The sequence below is a fragment of the Hipposideros armiger genome, unplaced genomic scaffold (assembly GCF_001890085.2).
Source record: "Hipposideros armiger isolate ML-2016 unplaced genomic scaffold, ASM189008v1 scaffold_134, whole genome shotgun sequence".
In the NCBI taxonomy this organism is placed as follows: domain Eukaryota; kingdom Metazoa; phylum Chordata; class Mammalia; order Chiroptera; family Hipposideridae; genus Hipposideros; species Hipposideros armiger.
In genome coordinates, this window is record NW_017731484.1 from 3,090,363 (window position 1) to 3,107,245 (window position 16,883).

Sequence of the window (16,883 nt, forward strand, 5' to 3'; positions counted from 1 at the left end):
ATCAGCAACCTTGTTGTTAGGAGCCTGTGCTCTCATCAGCTACCACCTATTGGCAGCTTAGCAGCAGCTCAGGTCAGGCGCAGCTCACTGGTCCACGTGGGAATTGAACTGGCAACCCTGTTGCTCAGAGCTCGCGCTCTTAACCAACTGAGCCTCTCGGCCAGCCCCTACCTTCATTTTTAAAGAAAGTATTTAAAAAATAAAGTCTCCACTTCCATAATACTCTTGAACAATCAACATAAACTAACACTTTAACAAACTCACATTAAAGTCCAATAACTACTATGAATACAAGACTATTTTCCATTTATTTGTGATTTTGCAGGGGTTCAGACCAGTGAATAAAAATCAATTTTCTTCTTACATAAAAGGAATTTGTTACTTCACTACTATCTTCAGAATCATTGTAAGAAAAACACTACCTGAAAAGGGTAATACAAAAGAGAACTTCAAGGTCTCAAAAGGCTGTGCAAAAATTATAACTATTATAACTGGCATTAAAAACAAACGAACAAACAAACAAACAAATCAACCAACCAATCACTGAAGGTTTGGCTCCCATTCTCTTTCTAATATTTGGCCTCTAATCTCTCTCTTAGGATAGCGATTTTCAAAGTTGGGTGTACATCAGAATCATCTGGAGAACTAAGAGAGCTGACAGAAGCGGAGGCCTGGGTCTCTGCATCTTTACTGAGTTCTCCAGCAATGGTTTCCAAACCAGGCTTATCAGAATCATCTGGGAAGCTTTGAAGAACAACGAATTCCCAGGCTTCACCCTGATTCAGTAGGTGTGAGGTTGGGACCCAGAAATCTTAAAATATTTAAAAATTTTTTAACAAACTTCTCAGGTGGTTCTGACCAGTCAGACTTGGGAACCACTATTTAGGATACTTATTTAGATAAGTGTCTCTCAAAGAACTCCAGGCCTCTGAGTTCACTAAGAATATTCATAACTTTGGGTAGGTTATATAATCACCATCCTATGAGAATTTAACAAATTAAAATGTCTAGAAGTGATTTGATCCTAAAAACCATACCCAACTTAGCACTTATATTACCTAATGATTTTCTGTCTATCTAGTCCCACCCCCAGCAAAGATCTGTACATAATATTTGTTTCCTATGGCTGTTAAGTGCTACCTACCCAGATTGCTCATAAGAAGTTACCCCACAGGATTTCGTTTTATTAACCTCTCCCTCTTCTTCCATTCAGATTCCCAGAGCTAAGAGGAACAGACAACTGGACACCACCACCAGCTGATGTCACCTGCAGCATTATGCATCAAGACATCAATCCAGAAACCTGTGGACCCCACCTCTACCCCACTGGTAGGGAGACACTTAGAAAACCCTAATGTGAGATTAATTTCTTTGAGGAAAGAAATGCTCTCACCACACAAGACAGATAGTTTAAAAGCTTGACTGTTCTTGAAGCCTACACAAAAGAAAGCTAATTATGACTTTAGAAACTTCAAAAATACAGTGACTTTGGGGTCACCTCCAGGGGCCTCAAACTCAAAGACATCCAGCCCTACTCCTTCTGTATCTTAGGATTGGGTGTTTAAATTCAAAGTCCAACACAGAAAGAATCCGAAAGCCATGACCAACAAGGAATCTGGGAAATGACCTTGGACTTCATTTGCCTCTCTACTGAAGTCATATCAGATTGAGATATCAACATATATCAGATGGAAAAATAAGCTCAAAAGCAGGTGAGAATTACGATCCTTAAAACACAGATACTGATGTCTAATCCTTCCCACAAAATCCCGGGTCACAAATTGAACAATGAGATGATCTTTCTTAACAGAGAGCACTAACTGGACTACGTGAGCCAGCAGTGAGTGAGAACCAAGTTGCAGGAGATGCAGAAATGCACGTGGGTCCCAGATGTCTTTTCTTAGTGATGATGGCCCTCCTTACTGGATAGTCGGCAGGAGACAGTTCCAATGTACTTAATCAAAATGACTGGGTGGGCAACCAAAGGGAAGAGATGGAAAGACCTCTTAGGACGGGGAGGAAAAACGAGAAACGCTACTAGCAGCAGGCCCAGCTGGAGGAGGGCTTGGTTTGTAGGTTGATGTAGTTCCCTTGGGTGGTCGAAGACATATCTTCTCTGGAATTGCTCATCATCTTTTCAATAAGGACTCTACAAAACAAATTTTAAAAAAGGCTGAGCAGCTGGATGGAGGAAAGGGAGAAACAGCAGACATTGTCTGTCTTATCACCAGATGGCCACAAGGTGTAAATGTCCGCTTTCCCCCAGTTATCTCAAGAGACAAGACAGCATCCTGACCTTCAGAAGCTGGCATTCCAGTGGCTCAGTCTGTTCTTGTTTGCTCAGAAACAAGAAAAGAAGGTCCAAGGGGCCGCAGTGGAAGATGAGTACATCTGTGTGCCCATCCCCAGAACAGCATGAGGTACTCACCTCATGGCCTCATTAATATTTTTGTTCTCCTTGACTGATGTTTCTGTCCAACCCATGAAACCGTTCTCTTTACTGAACCGGTCAACCTGGTCTCGGCTCACTGCCCAAGGGGACAGATCACACTGGCAAAGAGAGGAAATAGAAGGCAACATCATGACTTTCCTGGGACTAGGAACACTGCTCAGATCCCTGTGGATTTAAACCCTTTCCATCAATGGCTAAGAGCAGGAGCATCTAAAATCTACAGTCAATATTCTTCCCATAGAGGTCTCAGCATTCCTTGAAAGGATATAGGGATGATTTTGCCAACTTGAGAAGGGAAACTGGACGCCAAGAATCAGAGAGCACTTTATTTATTTTATTTTTTTTAATTTTTAAGCTGAGCCATCCTGCCACCTGTTGGCAGCTCAGCGGCTGCTCAGCTCAGGCCGGGAATCGAACCGCTGTTGCTCAGAGCTCAAACTCTTGAGCGAGCTCTTAACCAACTGAGCCACTTGGCCGGCCCCCTTTAGATACACTTACTCTCTGAACACAGAGTGAGACCAGGGGACATTTTCCTAGACTGACCACGTACCTTGTTGGCCAAGAGCAGGCAGGGCACGGGCTCTCCATTGGGCAGTGTGAGCTTGCTGTCTAGGTCCTGTTTCCATCTCTGGCTGTTGCTGAAGGTAGTGGCATTGGTAACATCAAACATAATAACACAGGCAGAGGCATCTCGATAGTACAGTCGTGTCATAGATGTGAAGCGCTCCTGCCCTGGGAATAGAGGAGAGTTCTTGAGAAGGTGATCCTGAGAACCAGTCCTAGAAGGCCCTCTGACATCCTGTTCTTTCTACCTTCGTTGTGAGAGAGAGGGCAGTATGCATAGTGGTTGAGTCCAGATTCTGTACCCAGATTTCCCAAGTACAAATCCCTTCTCTGTCCTTTACTATCCATGTGACTTTGGACAAGTCAATCTTTCAAGTGCCTCAAATTTCCCATCTGTAAAGTGGGGACAAAAGCAGTAGCTCTATCACAGGGTTGAAGATGAATGAGTCAGTGACTCTAAGGCTTAGAAAAGTGCTTGGCACATAATAAGGCTTAGCTATAATTATTATTATTATTGTCTTTATTTTCTGAGGATCTTGTTTCTCACCAAGGTTGGCTGAAAACCTGGAAAAGGCACCTCCCCCTGCTGTGGGAGCACCCACTTATGGTCTGGACAATCCAATCCACCACCCTGGCAGCTCCTCCACCTGTATAGAGACTACTCTACATTTATTCAAGGCAAAACATCTGCAGAAAACATCTACAAAAGCTCTATGTCATTCTCAGAGCACTTCAATCATTCCAGCTTTAGAAAAAAACTTCTGGTTTTGCTGCCCCACTTTTTCTCTGGGAGCTTGCTGATAAACCAAAGTGTCTCCCCTTGTTCCTACTGAGTCGTCCTAGCCTACCTGCAATATCCCACAGCTGGAGCCGCACCATCTCTGAGTCAGACCACTGGAGAACCTTCAGAGCGAAATCCACTGAAAATATATGCATAATATAGTTGAATAAAACTTACCTTTAAACAATCCACAGAAAAACTCACATCAAATATGCAGTCACAACACTAGGGACACACAACTCCTATTTATTCTTTCATTCATTTAATTTTTAAGTCCTTAATAAGCTGAGATGAGCCCACTCTCATGTATTAAGTATGGGGCAGATCATTCATACTCACTCTCCAAAGGGGGTCTTTAGCTTTTACTCTTGTGTAAAACCAATGTATTTGATACTACTTGTCTCCAAGGCTGGGGATAGGAGGGTGGGGGTAATTATGAAAAAACTCCTAATCTCAGGTTAAACAGCTTCTGGGAGATTTAGGGGGTTTTCTCTGGGAAGGGATAATGGGGTAGAAGGGGGAAATGAGGTAAATGTGAGGGCTTTTGCCTCTTCCACATTCAATTTCACTCTTGGTTTCTAATCTAATTGCGTTATGATAAAACACACCCTTGGGGGAATTCTACATCCTCCATAAGACTTTGGGAATTATCTTGGGCAGGAATGGGATAAAGTTAGAAGGTCCCAGAGGACTGCCAGGAAGAAGACATGGTGTGGCCGATGCTTAAAAGCTGTGCTGGAACCCACTGCCACATATGCAGATGCTGAGACCCCATGAGCATGTCAGGGGAAGAATTTTCTGGTAAGGAGACAAACAGGGTAATTTTTGAGTTTTGGAAATATGTTTTTCCTCAGCTGTGACAGAAATGAAAACTAGGGGAAATTTAGAATAAACACGGATAAAAAAGATAGCCAGAGTTAATTATGTTCTTTACTAAAGGAGAACTACAGAAATTGCTAAAAATTAATTAGTGGGACACTTTTAAGCCAATTTCATGCAATAGGGACCCTCATATTATTTAGGAGTGGGGAGTAAAGTGGTCAAGAAACAGTCTTTGAAACTTTAAACTCTTAATTTTGCTGGATGTTCTTAAGGAGGAGGTTTTAATTGCAACATGAATGCTTGTTAACTTTTTAGGATTCCATAATGAATATCAGCACACATTTTCAAAATTTACATGGGTGCAAGTTTTTTCTTTTTAAAAAAGTTATTTTGACGGAGATAAATAAATGTTTGTTACTCTCCCCCTTCACTACCTCTGCCCAGCTAAGCACGTTCTAATTAACAAAAAGGCATTTCTACTTCTGAAAAAAACAGTCCAAAGACGGCACCTGGAAAGGAATGAATTAACTCTTGGTATTCCCTCCCTTTCTCCCTTCTCCAGTTTGAGAGAAAAAGGGGTGGGGAGTTAGGTCAGAGAAGCGGTATATTTCACATTCTTCGAAGAATTCCTAGGTTACCTTTATTTAGGCAATCAATGGACAAAACCCACACTGCTCATCAGCCCTGATAAGCATCTGATTGTGTTGCCAAGGGGCTCTCCCACGGAGGCATCCCCAAAACTAAACTGGGCCAGATTAAACAACTTCCTACTCCTTCAATAGCTGCCTGGAACTCCCGTGAGAGGCAGGGCAGCAGCCCCCGCCGCTGGCGCCTCACCAGGCCCTGCACAGGGTCTCAGCTGCTTCTGCTGGTCGCAGAGATTTGTCCGTGGCCACGGCTTGGAGGGCTGCAGGAGTTCAGAGTTGCCCCGAGTTCAGAGTGTCCCCGCTAAAACGCAGCAATTGCTTATTTTCTCCCCCTCCCTTTCCCCCTTTTCCATGTCTCATCTTCACACCTTTGCCCTCTCTCTTTCCAGGCAGTTAGCTCAGGCTTGATAGACCTAACTGGAGAGGGATGCAAATCAAACACCCAGCAATTATTCCCTCCAGGATCCCAGACACCCACTTCTTGACCCGAGGAAGGACCCAAGGACACCAAATCCCCCACCCCACTGGAGTCCACAGCTCAAGTCTGTGGTCCGGGCCTCCTGTCCACCCCGTTTCGCCGCGACATCTTACCTCCCACCGTGGACTTGTAGTGTTTGCTGAAGCTGTCCTGGGAATATCTTTGCACCAGAGACGTCTTGCCCACTGCGGCGTCCCCCACCACCAGCACTTTGAACAGGTGATCCCGGCTGCCCATAGCTGGCGGGGTGGACGTTTTTTAAGGGAGGCGGGAAATGGGGGGAGTCGCTGGTTTTAACCCCGTTGGCTCCGGATCCTCTTCAAACCGAAGTTCGGCATTTTGCCCACCGCCCTTGGGAGCTGCTCTGACGAGAAAGCAAAAAGGGAAACTTTGCACTCAACTTTTACGCGCTTCCTCCCCGCGCGGCCGCAGCTTGGGTGGGGCGCAGGGTGCGAGTTCTGAGCCCCCGGTTGTTCGCACCTTCTCCCCGTCCTGGCCGGGCCCGGCTGCGGAGAAACAAGATGAAACTCCGTAGTGCCTCACCCGCCGGTACTTCCCCTGAGCGGCTCCAGCGAGCGACTAAACTCGGGACAGCTCATTTCCCGGTTGGAGTCAGAAGATGGGGGCCCTCCCTTCACTGAACAAACCAAACTCCGAAAAAGGAGCGTCTCACACCTTCAACTCCTTGGACGCAGGAGATGCTGTCTCTCTCGCCTACTCCAACGCGTCACGTGCAAGGTTGCTTGGAGCACTACATTTCCCAGATTACCTCGCGGTGAAGAGAACTAGCCGAGTGCGGTGACTCGCCCGCGATGCCTCTTGGGAAATGTAGTTTATGCAACGTTTTTGTTTTTAAAAAACCTACACAAAGTTTCAAGGCTTTCGAACTTCAGCCGTTCGGAATGTTATTTTCTTTTTTTATTATTTTTTTCTTTTTTACTTTTTTTTTAGGGTTAGAAACAGTGTTAGGGTTAGAGTTAGGGACAGAGTTTGGATTAGGGTTAGGATTAGGAAAACAGTTAGGTTTAAGGCCAGGTTCGAAATAGGGTTGAGGGCAGGTTTAGGGTTAGGGTCAGTGTCAAGTTTAGAGTGAGAAACAGGGTTAAGGTTAGGGTTAGTGTTAGGGACATGGTTAGGGTTGGTATTAAGGACACGGTTAGGACAGGATTAGGGTTACATTTGGAACTGGGTTAGGGTTATGGTTAAAACAAGGTTAGAATTCGGGTTAGAGTTAGGTACAGGGTTTGGGTTAGGGGTAGGGTGAGGGTGAGTGTTAGAGTTGAGTTAAGGCTGACTTAGGGTTATCGTTGGGTTAAGGTTAGGGACAGTGCTATGATTAGGTTTATGTACAGGTTTAAGGTTAAGATTAGAGACAGGGTTAGGGATAATTACAGTAAATTTATGGACAGGTTTAGGATTAGGGACAGTTTTAGGCTTATGGTTAGGGTTAGGGTTAGGATTAGGCTAACAATTTCAATTAGGGTTAGTTTTAGGATTTGAATTAGAGTTAGAATTAGGAACAGATAAGGGTAAAAGTTGGGTTTAGGGTTAGGGCTAGGGTTAGTGTTAGGGTTACAGACACTCTTAAAGTTAGGATTAGAAACAGGGTTAGTGACAGGATTAGGATTATATTTGGGTTAGGATTGAGGGACACGGTTCAGGTTAGGGTTAGGCACAGGCTTTGGGTTCCGGACAGGTTTAGGTTTAGCAGGAATGTTATTTTAAAATAATTCTGGAATAGAAAAGATCCTTCAGAAGCGATTTGTTCGACATGATTGTACCTGCCTAAATCAGTCCCCAGGTAGATTCCTCGTTATCTTTAAAGGTTTTTATGGAGCTAAGATTAAAAATTATTCCATAGATTCCATAAATTATTCCACTAATAAAAGCTCAAGCCTCATCCCTCAAATTCCAAGTGAAGTCCATTTGCTATTTTTTCAGTTAGGTAGACAAACCTAGGATCTGGTGAACATGATAAAAGCCAACTCATATTTCCCCCATGACCTCAATATCAGTCAAGTTCAGGGACACTGGATTCAAGGGACTGGCCCTTACAAAAACCCATGCTGTTAAGTGTTAGTTATTAACATTTAATAACTAGCCACAGCAGTAAAGATAGAAAACAAGAGACAGTTCCTCATTCTTACTTCCACAATCCAGCTACACTACTCATATATCATTTGAGTCGGAAGCCAATTGGAGTACACTGGGAGTCCTCCTCCATTTGTTGCTGCTGTTGCTCATGAATAATAATTAAACTATAGTTTTGCAAATAATTTTAACTTTTTCAGCCTGTGACTTTTCTGACCTGCCTGTCCTTTAGGTAAGAGTTAACAGAACCTGAGCATAATGGCAAGAAAAATAAGCTCTGTTTCCCATGCTTTTCTCAGGAATAGAAGAGAAAGTAGCGGAACCATGGGAAAAGAGCCCTGCTCAGGTTTTCTGATAGACTGCTGCTTACATGTGTTCTGTGAGAAAGGGAGCATGGTTCACAACTTGTTTAGCCCAAAATGTTTGTAAACCAGGTAGGGAGGTCAGGCTGGTCTACTCATCCTCCAGGATGTGTCAGACCCATTTCCAATGGTCTTTTCTCAGTTCCCATTGGCTTCGACATGGTGGACCATTCCTTGAAATTTGTCTCACATGGCTTCTGTGACACTGTACTTTCTTGTTTTCCCCCTACCTCTCTGATGATCACTCTTTTCTTTCATGGTTTCTTTCCATCCCATCCCCCTCTAAGTGAGAATTTCCTTAGGTTTGACTCTTGGTTCCTGAGCTGATCATTCTTTAAACTCTTTAGAAAATTGCCTTTGGCCTTAAATGTCTGAGTCTTAAATTTATTTATATCTTTATACAGGCACCTCCACTTGGAAGTCCTGCCACAGCCTCCCATTCACTACATCACCACAAAACAGTTCCTTTTCTCAGCTTCACTATTTCTGTCACTGACTTCACTACTTCTTCCCTCTACTTAGCCTTCAGACCTCAAGAATTTTTTCCCCCCAGCTGAGCCATCCTGCCACCTGTTGGCAGCTCAGTGGCAGCTCAGCTCAGGCTCAGCATCACAGGCCCATGTCGGAATCTAACCGGCAGCCCTGTTGCTCACAGCTTGCGCTTTTTTTGTTGTTTGTTTATTGGGGAATTGGGGGAAGTAACAGCGCTGGGGAATCAGGGAGGGGAACAGACAAGTTGCTGTCCTTTTGTTGTTTAGTCTAGTTGTGGAGGATGTTGCTTCACTAGCCCTTGTTGGTATTGTGATTATTGCGCTCTTCCCGGCTGAGGCATATAGGTCGCCAGCCCTTGGAGGGAAGCTCACGCTGGCTGCCGGCCACTCACGCTGACTGCCGGCGACTCACAGACGCTTACAGCAGCCCACTGCAGCCCACGACGACGCCGGTGACTCCAGTAGCCCAGCTCCAGGTCGAGCTGCTGTTCACCATCTTAGCTATAGAGGGCAGCATCACTGCCCCATGTGGGATCTGAACCGGTGGCCCTGCTGCATCAGAGCTCGCGCTCCCAAACCAACTCTTAACCAACGAGCCACTTGGCTGGCCCAGACCTCAAGAATTTTTTTAAAAATTTATTTTTATGTGGTAGGAACACTTAACATGAGATCTATCCTCTTAACACATTTAAAAGTGTGAAATACAATACAAAAATACAAAAGTGTACAATATAGGTACAACGTTGTACAGCAGATCTCTAGAATGTATTCATCTTGTTTAACTGAAACATGCCTGTTGATTAGTAACTCTGCATTTCCCTCTTTCTCAGCTCTTGACATCCACTATTCCACTTTCATTCTATAAATTTGGCTATTTTAGATATCTCATCTAAGTGGAATCATGCAATAATTGTCTTTCTGTGACTTGGTTGTTTCACTCAGCATTAATGTCCTTAAGGTTCATCCATGATGTTGCTTATTGCAGAATTTCCTTCTTTTTAAGCTGAATCATATCCATTGTATACATATACCAATTTTCTGTATATATCCATCCGTCGATGGACATACCTTGGCTATTGTGAATGGTGCTGCAATAAACTCAGAGGTGCTAGTATCTTCTCAAGATCCTGATTTCAATTTCTCTTAGATAAATAAATATTCAGAAGTGGGATTGTTGGATCATACGGTAGTCCTGTTTTTAAGGTGTTTTTTTTTTTAAAGATTTTTTTTGGGGGGGGAATTGGGGGAAGAGGAAGACAAGTTGCTGTCATTTTGTTCTTCAGTCTAGTTGTGGAGGACGTTGCTTCACTGGCCCAACTTGGCACCATCATTGCGCTCTTCCCGGGCAAGGCAGATCAGTCGCCGGCTTCTGGACAGCCGCTCACGGTGGCTGCTGGCCGCTCATGCTGGCTGCTGGCTACACACGGTAGCTCATGGCAACCCACTGCCACAGGGGCTGCAGCCTACGCCATCGCCGGCGACCCACGGCAGCCCAGCTCCAGGTTGAGCTGTTGTTCAGCATCTTAGCTGTAGAGGGCAGTGTCACTGGCCCTCATATATGGGATCCGAACCGGGGCCCTCTGGCGTCCCAAGCCAGCTCTTAACCAAGGTGCCACTCGGCCGGCCCAACATTTCTTATTATTATTTATTCTTGAAAAACACAAAAATATAGAAAAATGTACATCTGCTTTCCTGAACTTCCTTTCTGGAACACTGACAGGATTTTTTATATTTTACTTTTGAGTGATAATTCTCAAAACAAGGAACAACACACATTGCAGGATTTCCAGGACACATAGCACAATAATAGGTGGTTTGTTGTCGTTTGCAAACACATTTCCCTTGTTTTGCACATTGTGAAGGCATAATGCTGTGCACACAGCAATTAGTCTGCTTTTTCTTATCCTCAAATTGCCTAGCAAAATGGCGTTCTGTCAGCCTAATTTCTTTTGGTGCAGACATCCTGCAACCCCTGTTATTTCCATCTTTTCTTGAAAATCCATTTAATAAGCCCTCCATAACTTTTTCCCTGAATTTCCCTTGGCTCAATTTATTGTTAGGGTTTTGAATGTTGTAACATATATGACGTCTGACAATTAAGTTCGGGAACTTTTCTAGGATGAGGTCACAAACTTAACTGTCAGACCTCGTACACGCATACATATGTATTTATACACATACATTTATATACATCTCTCTATATACACATTTACAAAGATATTGCTTGAAAAATAGATGCCCCTTGAATATCAACATGAACTCATCCACACACAATTCCTTATTGCTAATATAGGTGGAAATATACGTATCCTTCACTAAATCTATTATGGGCTTGATTTTTGCAAGCCTATCAGTCTTTGAAGATTCATCATCATTATTGGAAAAATGAAGGAAGGACCTAATTAGTTGATAGTTGATATTCTAAAAATGGTATTAAAACCAGGAGTTTGAGTCAACCAATAGGTATCCTGAAAGTTTACTCTAATGTTGGCTTGCATACCAACCCCATCCAGATTCCAACAGTTACAAATGCCTTAGGTGTTTTCTGTTCTTGCGCGTTGACCACAGCACTCACAGACGTCTGAAGCTCGATTCAAGGGCCTGAGAATATACTCGAACTCAGCAGTAGAGGAAAAGTTTTTTGAGCTCGTGGGGTAAACTAGAAAGCTGAAGTCAGGAGATGGAAATATTCATTCGGATATATCTGGCTGTTGCGGCAAAAGGGTTAGGAGTGACCCAGCACCAATAATCTCCTAAGGACTTGGGAGCTTGACTTCAAATAAAAGAGAAAGAGTTCATATCATCTCCAGAGCCTCCAGCATTGTGCTGGGAGCAGAGTGGAAAAATGCTTTGTAACATGAAATGGAGACTGAAGTGACATAGCAAGTGGCCCAGCAGCATGGAGGACAGGATGGACCCAGAAAAGGGTGAAGCCATGGGGGGCTACAGCTGTCTCTCAGCCCTAAGGACTAAGCTCATTTAAATAATATCAACTTTTTTGGTGATTGCTTTGGGCACAGGAAGCAGCTTGGTGAGATGCCTGTGACCCAGCTAAGCATTCAGCTAGAGGCTCAGCAGCAACGTGCCCTAGGAAACCCTCTAAAGAGAGAGAGGCTGGCAGGCTCATAGGGCAACTCCCCTTCACTCCTCTGTGGGCTCATACCCAAGAATCAGGTGTTAGCTCTGAGCCTGGGGGTATCTCGGAAAAACATAAAACTCTAGCTTTTATTGCTTTGTTGGCACATTTGCCTCCTTCCATGGTTACTCTCCTTTCAACCCAAATAAGGACCAGGAAAAGAAGATAGGAAAAGGGTGAAAGCTAGAGGAGAAATTTTGGTTTAAACAGCCGAGCGTGTGGTCCCACTGTTTATGTGGCATTGGGAAAGTCACATCTGTAAATGAAGGTGTTCCCTTCTAACACAGATGATTCTGTCCTCATCTCTCATGTCTTCTTTTTTATTTAAAGATTTTTATTGGGGAATTGGGGGGATGGGAACACTGCTGGGGAATTGGGGGAAGGGGAACAGACAAGTTGCTGTCGTTTTGTTCTTCAGTCTAGTTGTGGAGGACGCTGCTTCACTGGCCCAAGCTGGCACCATCATTGCGCTCTTCCCGGGTGAGGCAGATCAGTTGCTGGCTTCTGGACGGCCGCTCACTAAAGCTGCTGGCCGCTCACACTGGCTGCTGGCTACACACGGTAGCCCATGGCAACCCACTGCAGCAGGAGCTGCAGCCTACACCATCGCTGGCGACTCACAGCAGCCCAGCTCCAGGTTGAGCTGTTGTTCAGCATCTTAGCTGTAGAGGGCAGTGTCACTGGCCCTCATATGTGGGATCTGAACCGGGGCCCTCTGGCATCCCAAGCCAGTTCTTAACCATCGCGCCACTCGGCCGGCTCTCTCATGTCTTTTTAACTCTGAGAGGGGAGGAAGGCAGAGATTATTGTATCTATAGGCCATTTTAGTTACCCCTGACAACTCCCACCCCTCCTCCAAGAACCTGGAAATACCATTGTCATCCTAGCCTTCTCAGCGTTAAACTCTAAATCAACATGTAATGAGAGGTTTCCAGGCAGACTAGATTGACTGAAGGTATAAACATATCTAAAAAAGGAATGTGTTGATCTGAAGGGAAAAAGAAGGGTCAGCCTTAGAGGCAAAGAAAGGAACTGCTAAGAGAATACTGGCCACATCTTTGAACACTGTCTGGAAGAGACCAGCGTCGTATGGGAAATTGTGGAGATGGATGCAGACGACTAACAAGGCCTGATGCCATTCTGCTTTCAGGTTATAAAACTAACTTCTCTGGATTCCAAACTCTCCAGGTACCTTTTGATCACCTGCCTTCCCATGTACCTTGTTTCCAGGGAGTGAATGTGCTGGTCAGGCTGACATGCCTGTTGGGCCCACTCACCATCTGGTCTCATGCACAAGCCTCTGAGAGCTTGTGGATCCAAATCAGCCTTTCTGAGATGATTTTTGGATGCGATTGAGTTTCTGAGTCTCTCATGATGAGACTGGCCTCAGGGTCATAGTGCATTCACCCAAAGGAGACCTGTCTGTGAAGCCCCTCCTCACTGCACAGCTTTATCCAACTTCAGCTGCACCAACGTCACTGAGGAGTAAAATCCAGGGTAGGTCCAGGTCTATTTACTTCTTCATTCACTACTTCCTTCATATCATCCCAAACTGTATATGCTGAGTATCTTTATTCTCATTTTGCTCTCACCACTAATTCAATCAACATTATATAGTGGTAATAAAAGCTTCTATTTATTGAATCTTCTGCATGCCCAACAACCCCACTGAGAAGGCATTATTGTCCCATTCTACAGATGGGACAACTGGGGATCAGAAGAAGCTAATTATGGCTACCAGGCAAGAGAGCTGGGATTCAAATCTATGTCTGTCTACCTCTAAAGCTTGTGTCTGATTGTTATTATTTTAAAAATTAAGCTGCATGAGACTAGGGAGACTTCCCAGAACAAGACTATAGTATCCTCGGTGTGTTTTCTAAGAGTTCCTTCATTCCGAAAGTGGACATCAGGACTTTATTTATTGAGGTCAAGAATAAGAATCTGCTTTGATTGGAGAAGGCAGGCAGCCTGGTAGTTGTGCCTGGTTAGAGGAGGAGAATTCTATCAAGGCCCTGGGGTGTCCCAGAGGATTCTGGCTTCCAGCTTTGACCCTGATACAGGAAAAAAAGAATCTAGATGCTAACCAAAGCAAGAGATAAGAGAACGTAGGAGTGTGGTGGGCACGTGATACATGGTTTGTCCTGAATAGCATGGCAGTTATGTGGGACAGGAATCAGTGTCTGTGCTCTTGGCTTGGGAGTGGTTTCCCCAAGTACCTCAGGCAGTGGTGACATCTCCCTCCCTACCCCCCACCCCCACTTCCTGAATCTATATGGAAGGGTGGTTTGGTTTTTGGCCTGGCAATTAGGGAATCTTACTTAATATTCCCTATTTGATACCTGAGGCAGGTCACTCATTCTCTGGAAGATTTAGTCTCTTTCCATGGATTTCTAACTCCTAAATACCAAATACTTCACTTCTGAATAATTTGTGAGGTACTCAACAAGTTAGGTAATGTACTTGAAAGTCACACATGTGACAATCTGTGGTGTCAAGGCCGGCCACAGTCTGGAGCTCCCATAAAGCAATGTTCTCTATCTATGTGTTCAACATTTCTTTGATGGGAGCTAAGAGAAAATAATTTCTATAATGTTCATAATAAGGAATTTGTTCTAATATGCTCAAAATAGGAAATTTATGCCACATACTGAATATAACATTTAAATTTACCTGGAATTATTTTTCATATAACTTTTTTAAAATCACCAATAGCTAGATACTATTCGTTATCCACATTGAAGTAAACATGAATGTAGCCATAGTCTTCCAAATTATGTTTAAAATTTTTTTCTGGGTGACCAACTTTCCTCATTTTTCTGCAATTTGTGTTTTCTTTCTAGTTTTAAAAATTTTTCCAAGACAGACATTTTCTTGGGAGCCCTATTGAAAGATTTTATATTTAGTTAATGTAATAAAATACAATATAGTGCACTAAGCAGCACGGTACTATGCTTTCTTTATTCAGTTTCTAAATTTTAGCTGAAGGAGACAGCAAACTTGAGGAGACTGTCAGCTGGCTGATCTCAGGGTAAGCTGTGTTGCTTGTAATTATACTGCAAAAATATGATCAGAGATAGGCTAGCCCCCGCGAGCCATGTTTTTGAATGTCCACTGGAAGATGCTGTCTACTTCAGCAGACAATTATTTTGCGCTAATGGAAGATGTCTCATGAGCAAAATTGAGATAACAGGCACCATATTTGTGATAATTTCAGGAATGCTTTTGTGTTCTCTATACACAGGGGCACCTTGGCCAGCTGTCTCATCCGGCTCCAGGCCTTGTGTGAAGGCACGGGGCTGAGGGAGACCTGGGTATGAATATATGACTTTGAGCAAGACATTTAACCCCTCTGTGCCTCAGTTTCTCCCTCATAAAATGGTGATATTTGCAGTTATTAGAGATATTAAAGTTATAAATAAGACTATTATTTAGAAGTACACTGTACAGTATAAAACAAATAATAATCAACATGCAATTATGCTCTTTCCATTAATCCTTAATAACCTTAACATATTGCTGCTTTGAAGAGTTAGTACGAGAGCCCAAGCTTGTTATAAAACGCTTATTTCCTAAATGGTCTCACCAAAAAAAAAGAAAAAGAAAAAAAAGTGAATACATGAAGTGGATATGTTAATGTTAACTAACTCAATGGGGGGAATCCTTTCACAATGTATACGTATATTGTTTTTGTTTTTTTTTATTGGGGAACAGTGTGTTTTTCCAGGACCCATCAGCTCCAAGTCGAGTAGTTGTTTCAATTTACTTGTAGAGGGCACATCTCAGTGGCCCATGTGGGGCACCGAACCGGCAACCCTGGTGCTATGGGCACCGTGCTCTAACCGAGCCAACTGGCCACCCCTATATGTATATTGTGCATCAAATCATCACCTTATACACTTGAAATATCTTACAATTTTGTCAATTATACCTCAGTAAAGCTGGGAAAAAAAGGCTGATTACCGAGATGGATAATGCTCAGCATTCAGTACGTGCTATGTAACAGTCATGCATCCTGTGGGGAACGCGTCCTGTTTCGCAGTGGTTCCCAGCGTAGGCTTTGGAGTCAGACAGATCTGGGCGGGGCTGAATTGACTCTGCTTTGTCACAAACATGTGTGTCTCTACATGTGCCTCATAAGGTCATGCTGTCCTTCTCTGCCCTCAAAACTCCAGTCATATGGAACTATTTGTAGTTCCCAAAAGCACCGGGCTAGCTTCCCAGCTTAGCTTCTTGTTCCCCTGCAGGATGGCTCTTTCTCCTTCCACTTTCTGCTAACCCCTGTTCTTCTGTTCCTCCAAGCATTCCCTGACCCTCAAGGCTGGGTTAGGTGTCCTTTCCATCTGCCCGCTTCCATAGCCACCCTTGATGTACACCTGTGGTCAGTGCGCTGACATTGCCTAGTCATTGGCCTCCCCCCCCCCCACTTTAATATTGACTATTATAGTATTTTTGGGTTTAGCATATGCTAGGCACAGTGCTTAGTGCTTTATGTACAGGATCTCAGTGAAGTCTCCTAACAATCCTAGGAAATAGGTTTTAATACAGATGAGGAAAATGAAGCTGAGAGAGGGTAAATAACTTGCCCAAGGTCACACAAACGCAAGCAGAAGAGCTGGGATTTGAACCCAGGTCTGTCTGACTCCAAACCATTTGCAGTCTATTGTAAATTTCTAAGGGCTTACAGGGTTGAGCACAGTTGACGGCATGTAGTAAGCACTCAACAAATAACAGCTATCATTTTGACCCAACCAGACTGTAAGCCTCTGCAGGGAAGAATCTTAACCCCTTGGCACAATACCCTAGCCAAGGCTGAGTCAGTGAGTGGAGACCAAGGACAGTGCATTGGCTTCTGGAATATTTACCACAGCACCACTGATTGTTTCTCAGTAAATGACCGATGTGTGTTTTCTATCACACATCTCTGTATTTGAGATGTTCCATTTCTTGTCATACTTTGGCCCCTTTCTACGTCTGAGTAAGGAGAGGGTGGGACTAGAGAGGGGCCCAAAACATCAGCTGAAGCTGCTTTTTTTGATGAGACACAGGAACCACCAACCAC

General features: G+C 43.9%; 1 protein-coding gene across 4 annotated transcripts; it reads right to left on the minus strand.

The window, feature by feature from the left end:
* Positions 1-289: 289 nt before the first annotated feature.
* Positions 290-6,499, minus strand: RAB29 (RAB29, member RAS oncogene family). Of its 4 annotated transcripts, none has more exons than XM_019649591.1 (6): positions 6,420-6,499; positions 5,858-6,108; positions 3,865-3,936; positions 3,003-3,184; positions 2,429-2,550; positions 290-2,149 (listed from the first exon to the last, which is right to left on the minus strand). In XM_019649591.1, the coding sequence occupies exons 2-6, from the start codon at positions 5,979-5,981 to the stop codon at positions 2,038-2,040; spliced, it is 612 nt and encodes a 203-aa protein (XP_019505136.1). In that variant the 5' UTR covers positions 5,982-6,108; positions 6,420-6,499; the 3' UTR covers positions 290-2,037. The 4 variants fall into 4 exon arrangements, with proteins under 4 accessions (XP_019505136.1, XP_019505137.1, XP_019505138.1 ...); XM_019649592.1 differs by having other exon boundaries at positions 5,858-6,103; positions 6,420-6,493; XM_019649593.1 differs by lacking the exon at positions 6,420-6,499 and adding an exon at positions 6,225-6,256.
* Between the last annotated feature and the right edge of the window lie 10,384 nt (positions 6,500-16,883).

Coding starts and splice junctions, on each gene's coding strand:
- RAB29 (XM_019649591.1), bottom strand. CDS start 5,981: ATGGGCAGCCGGGATCACCTGTTCAAAGTGCTGGTGGTGGGGGACGCC. Junction 3,937..5,857: donor CTACAAGTCCACGGTGGGAG/GTAAGATGTCGC, acceptor ATATATTTTCAG/TGGATTTCGCTCTGAAGGTT. Junction 2,551..3,002: donor GCCTGCTCTTGGCCAACAAG/GTACGTGGTCAG, acceptor TCTCTTTGCCAG/TGTGATCTGTCCCCTTGGGC.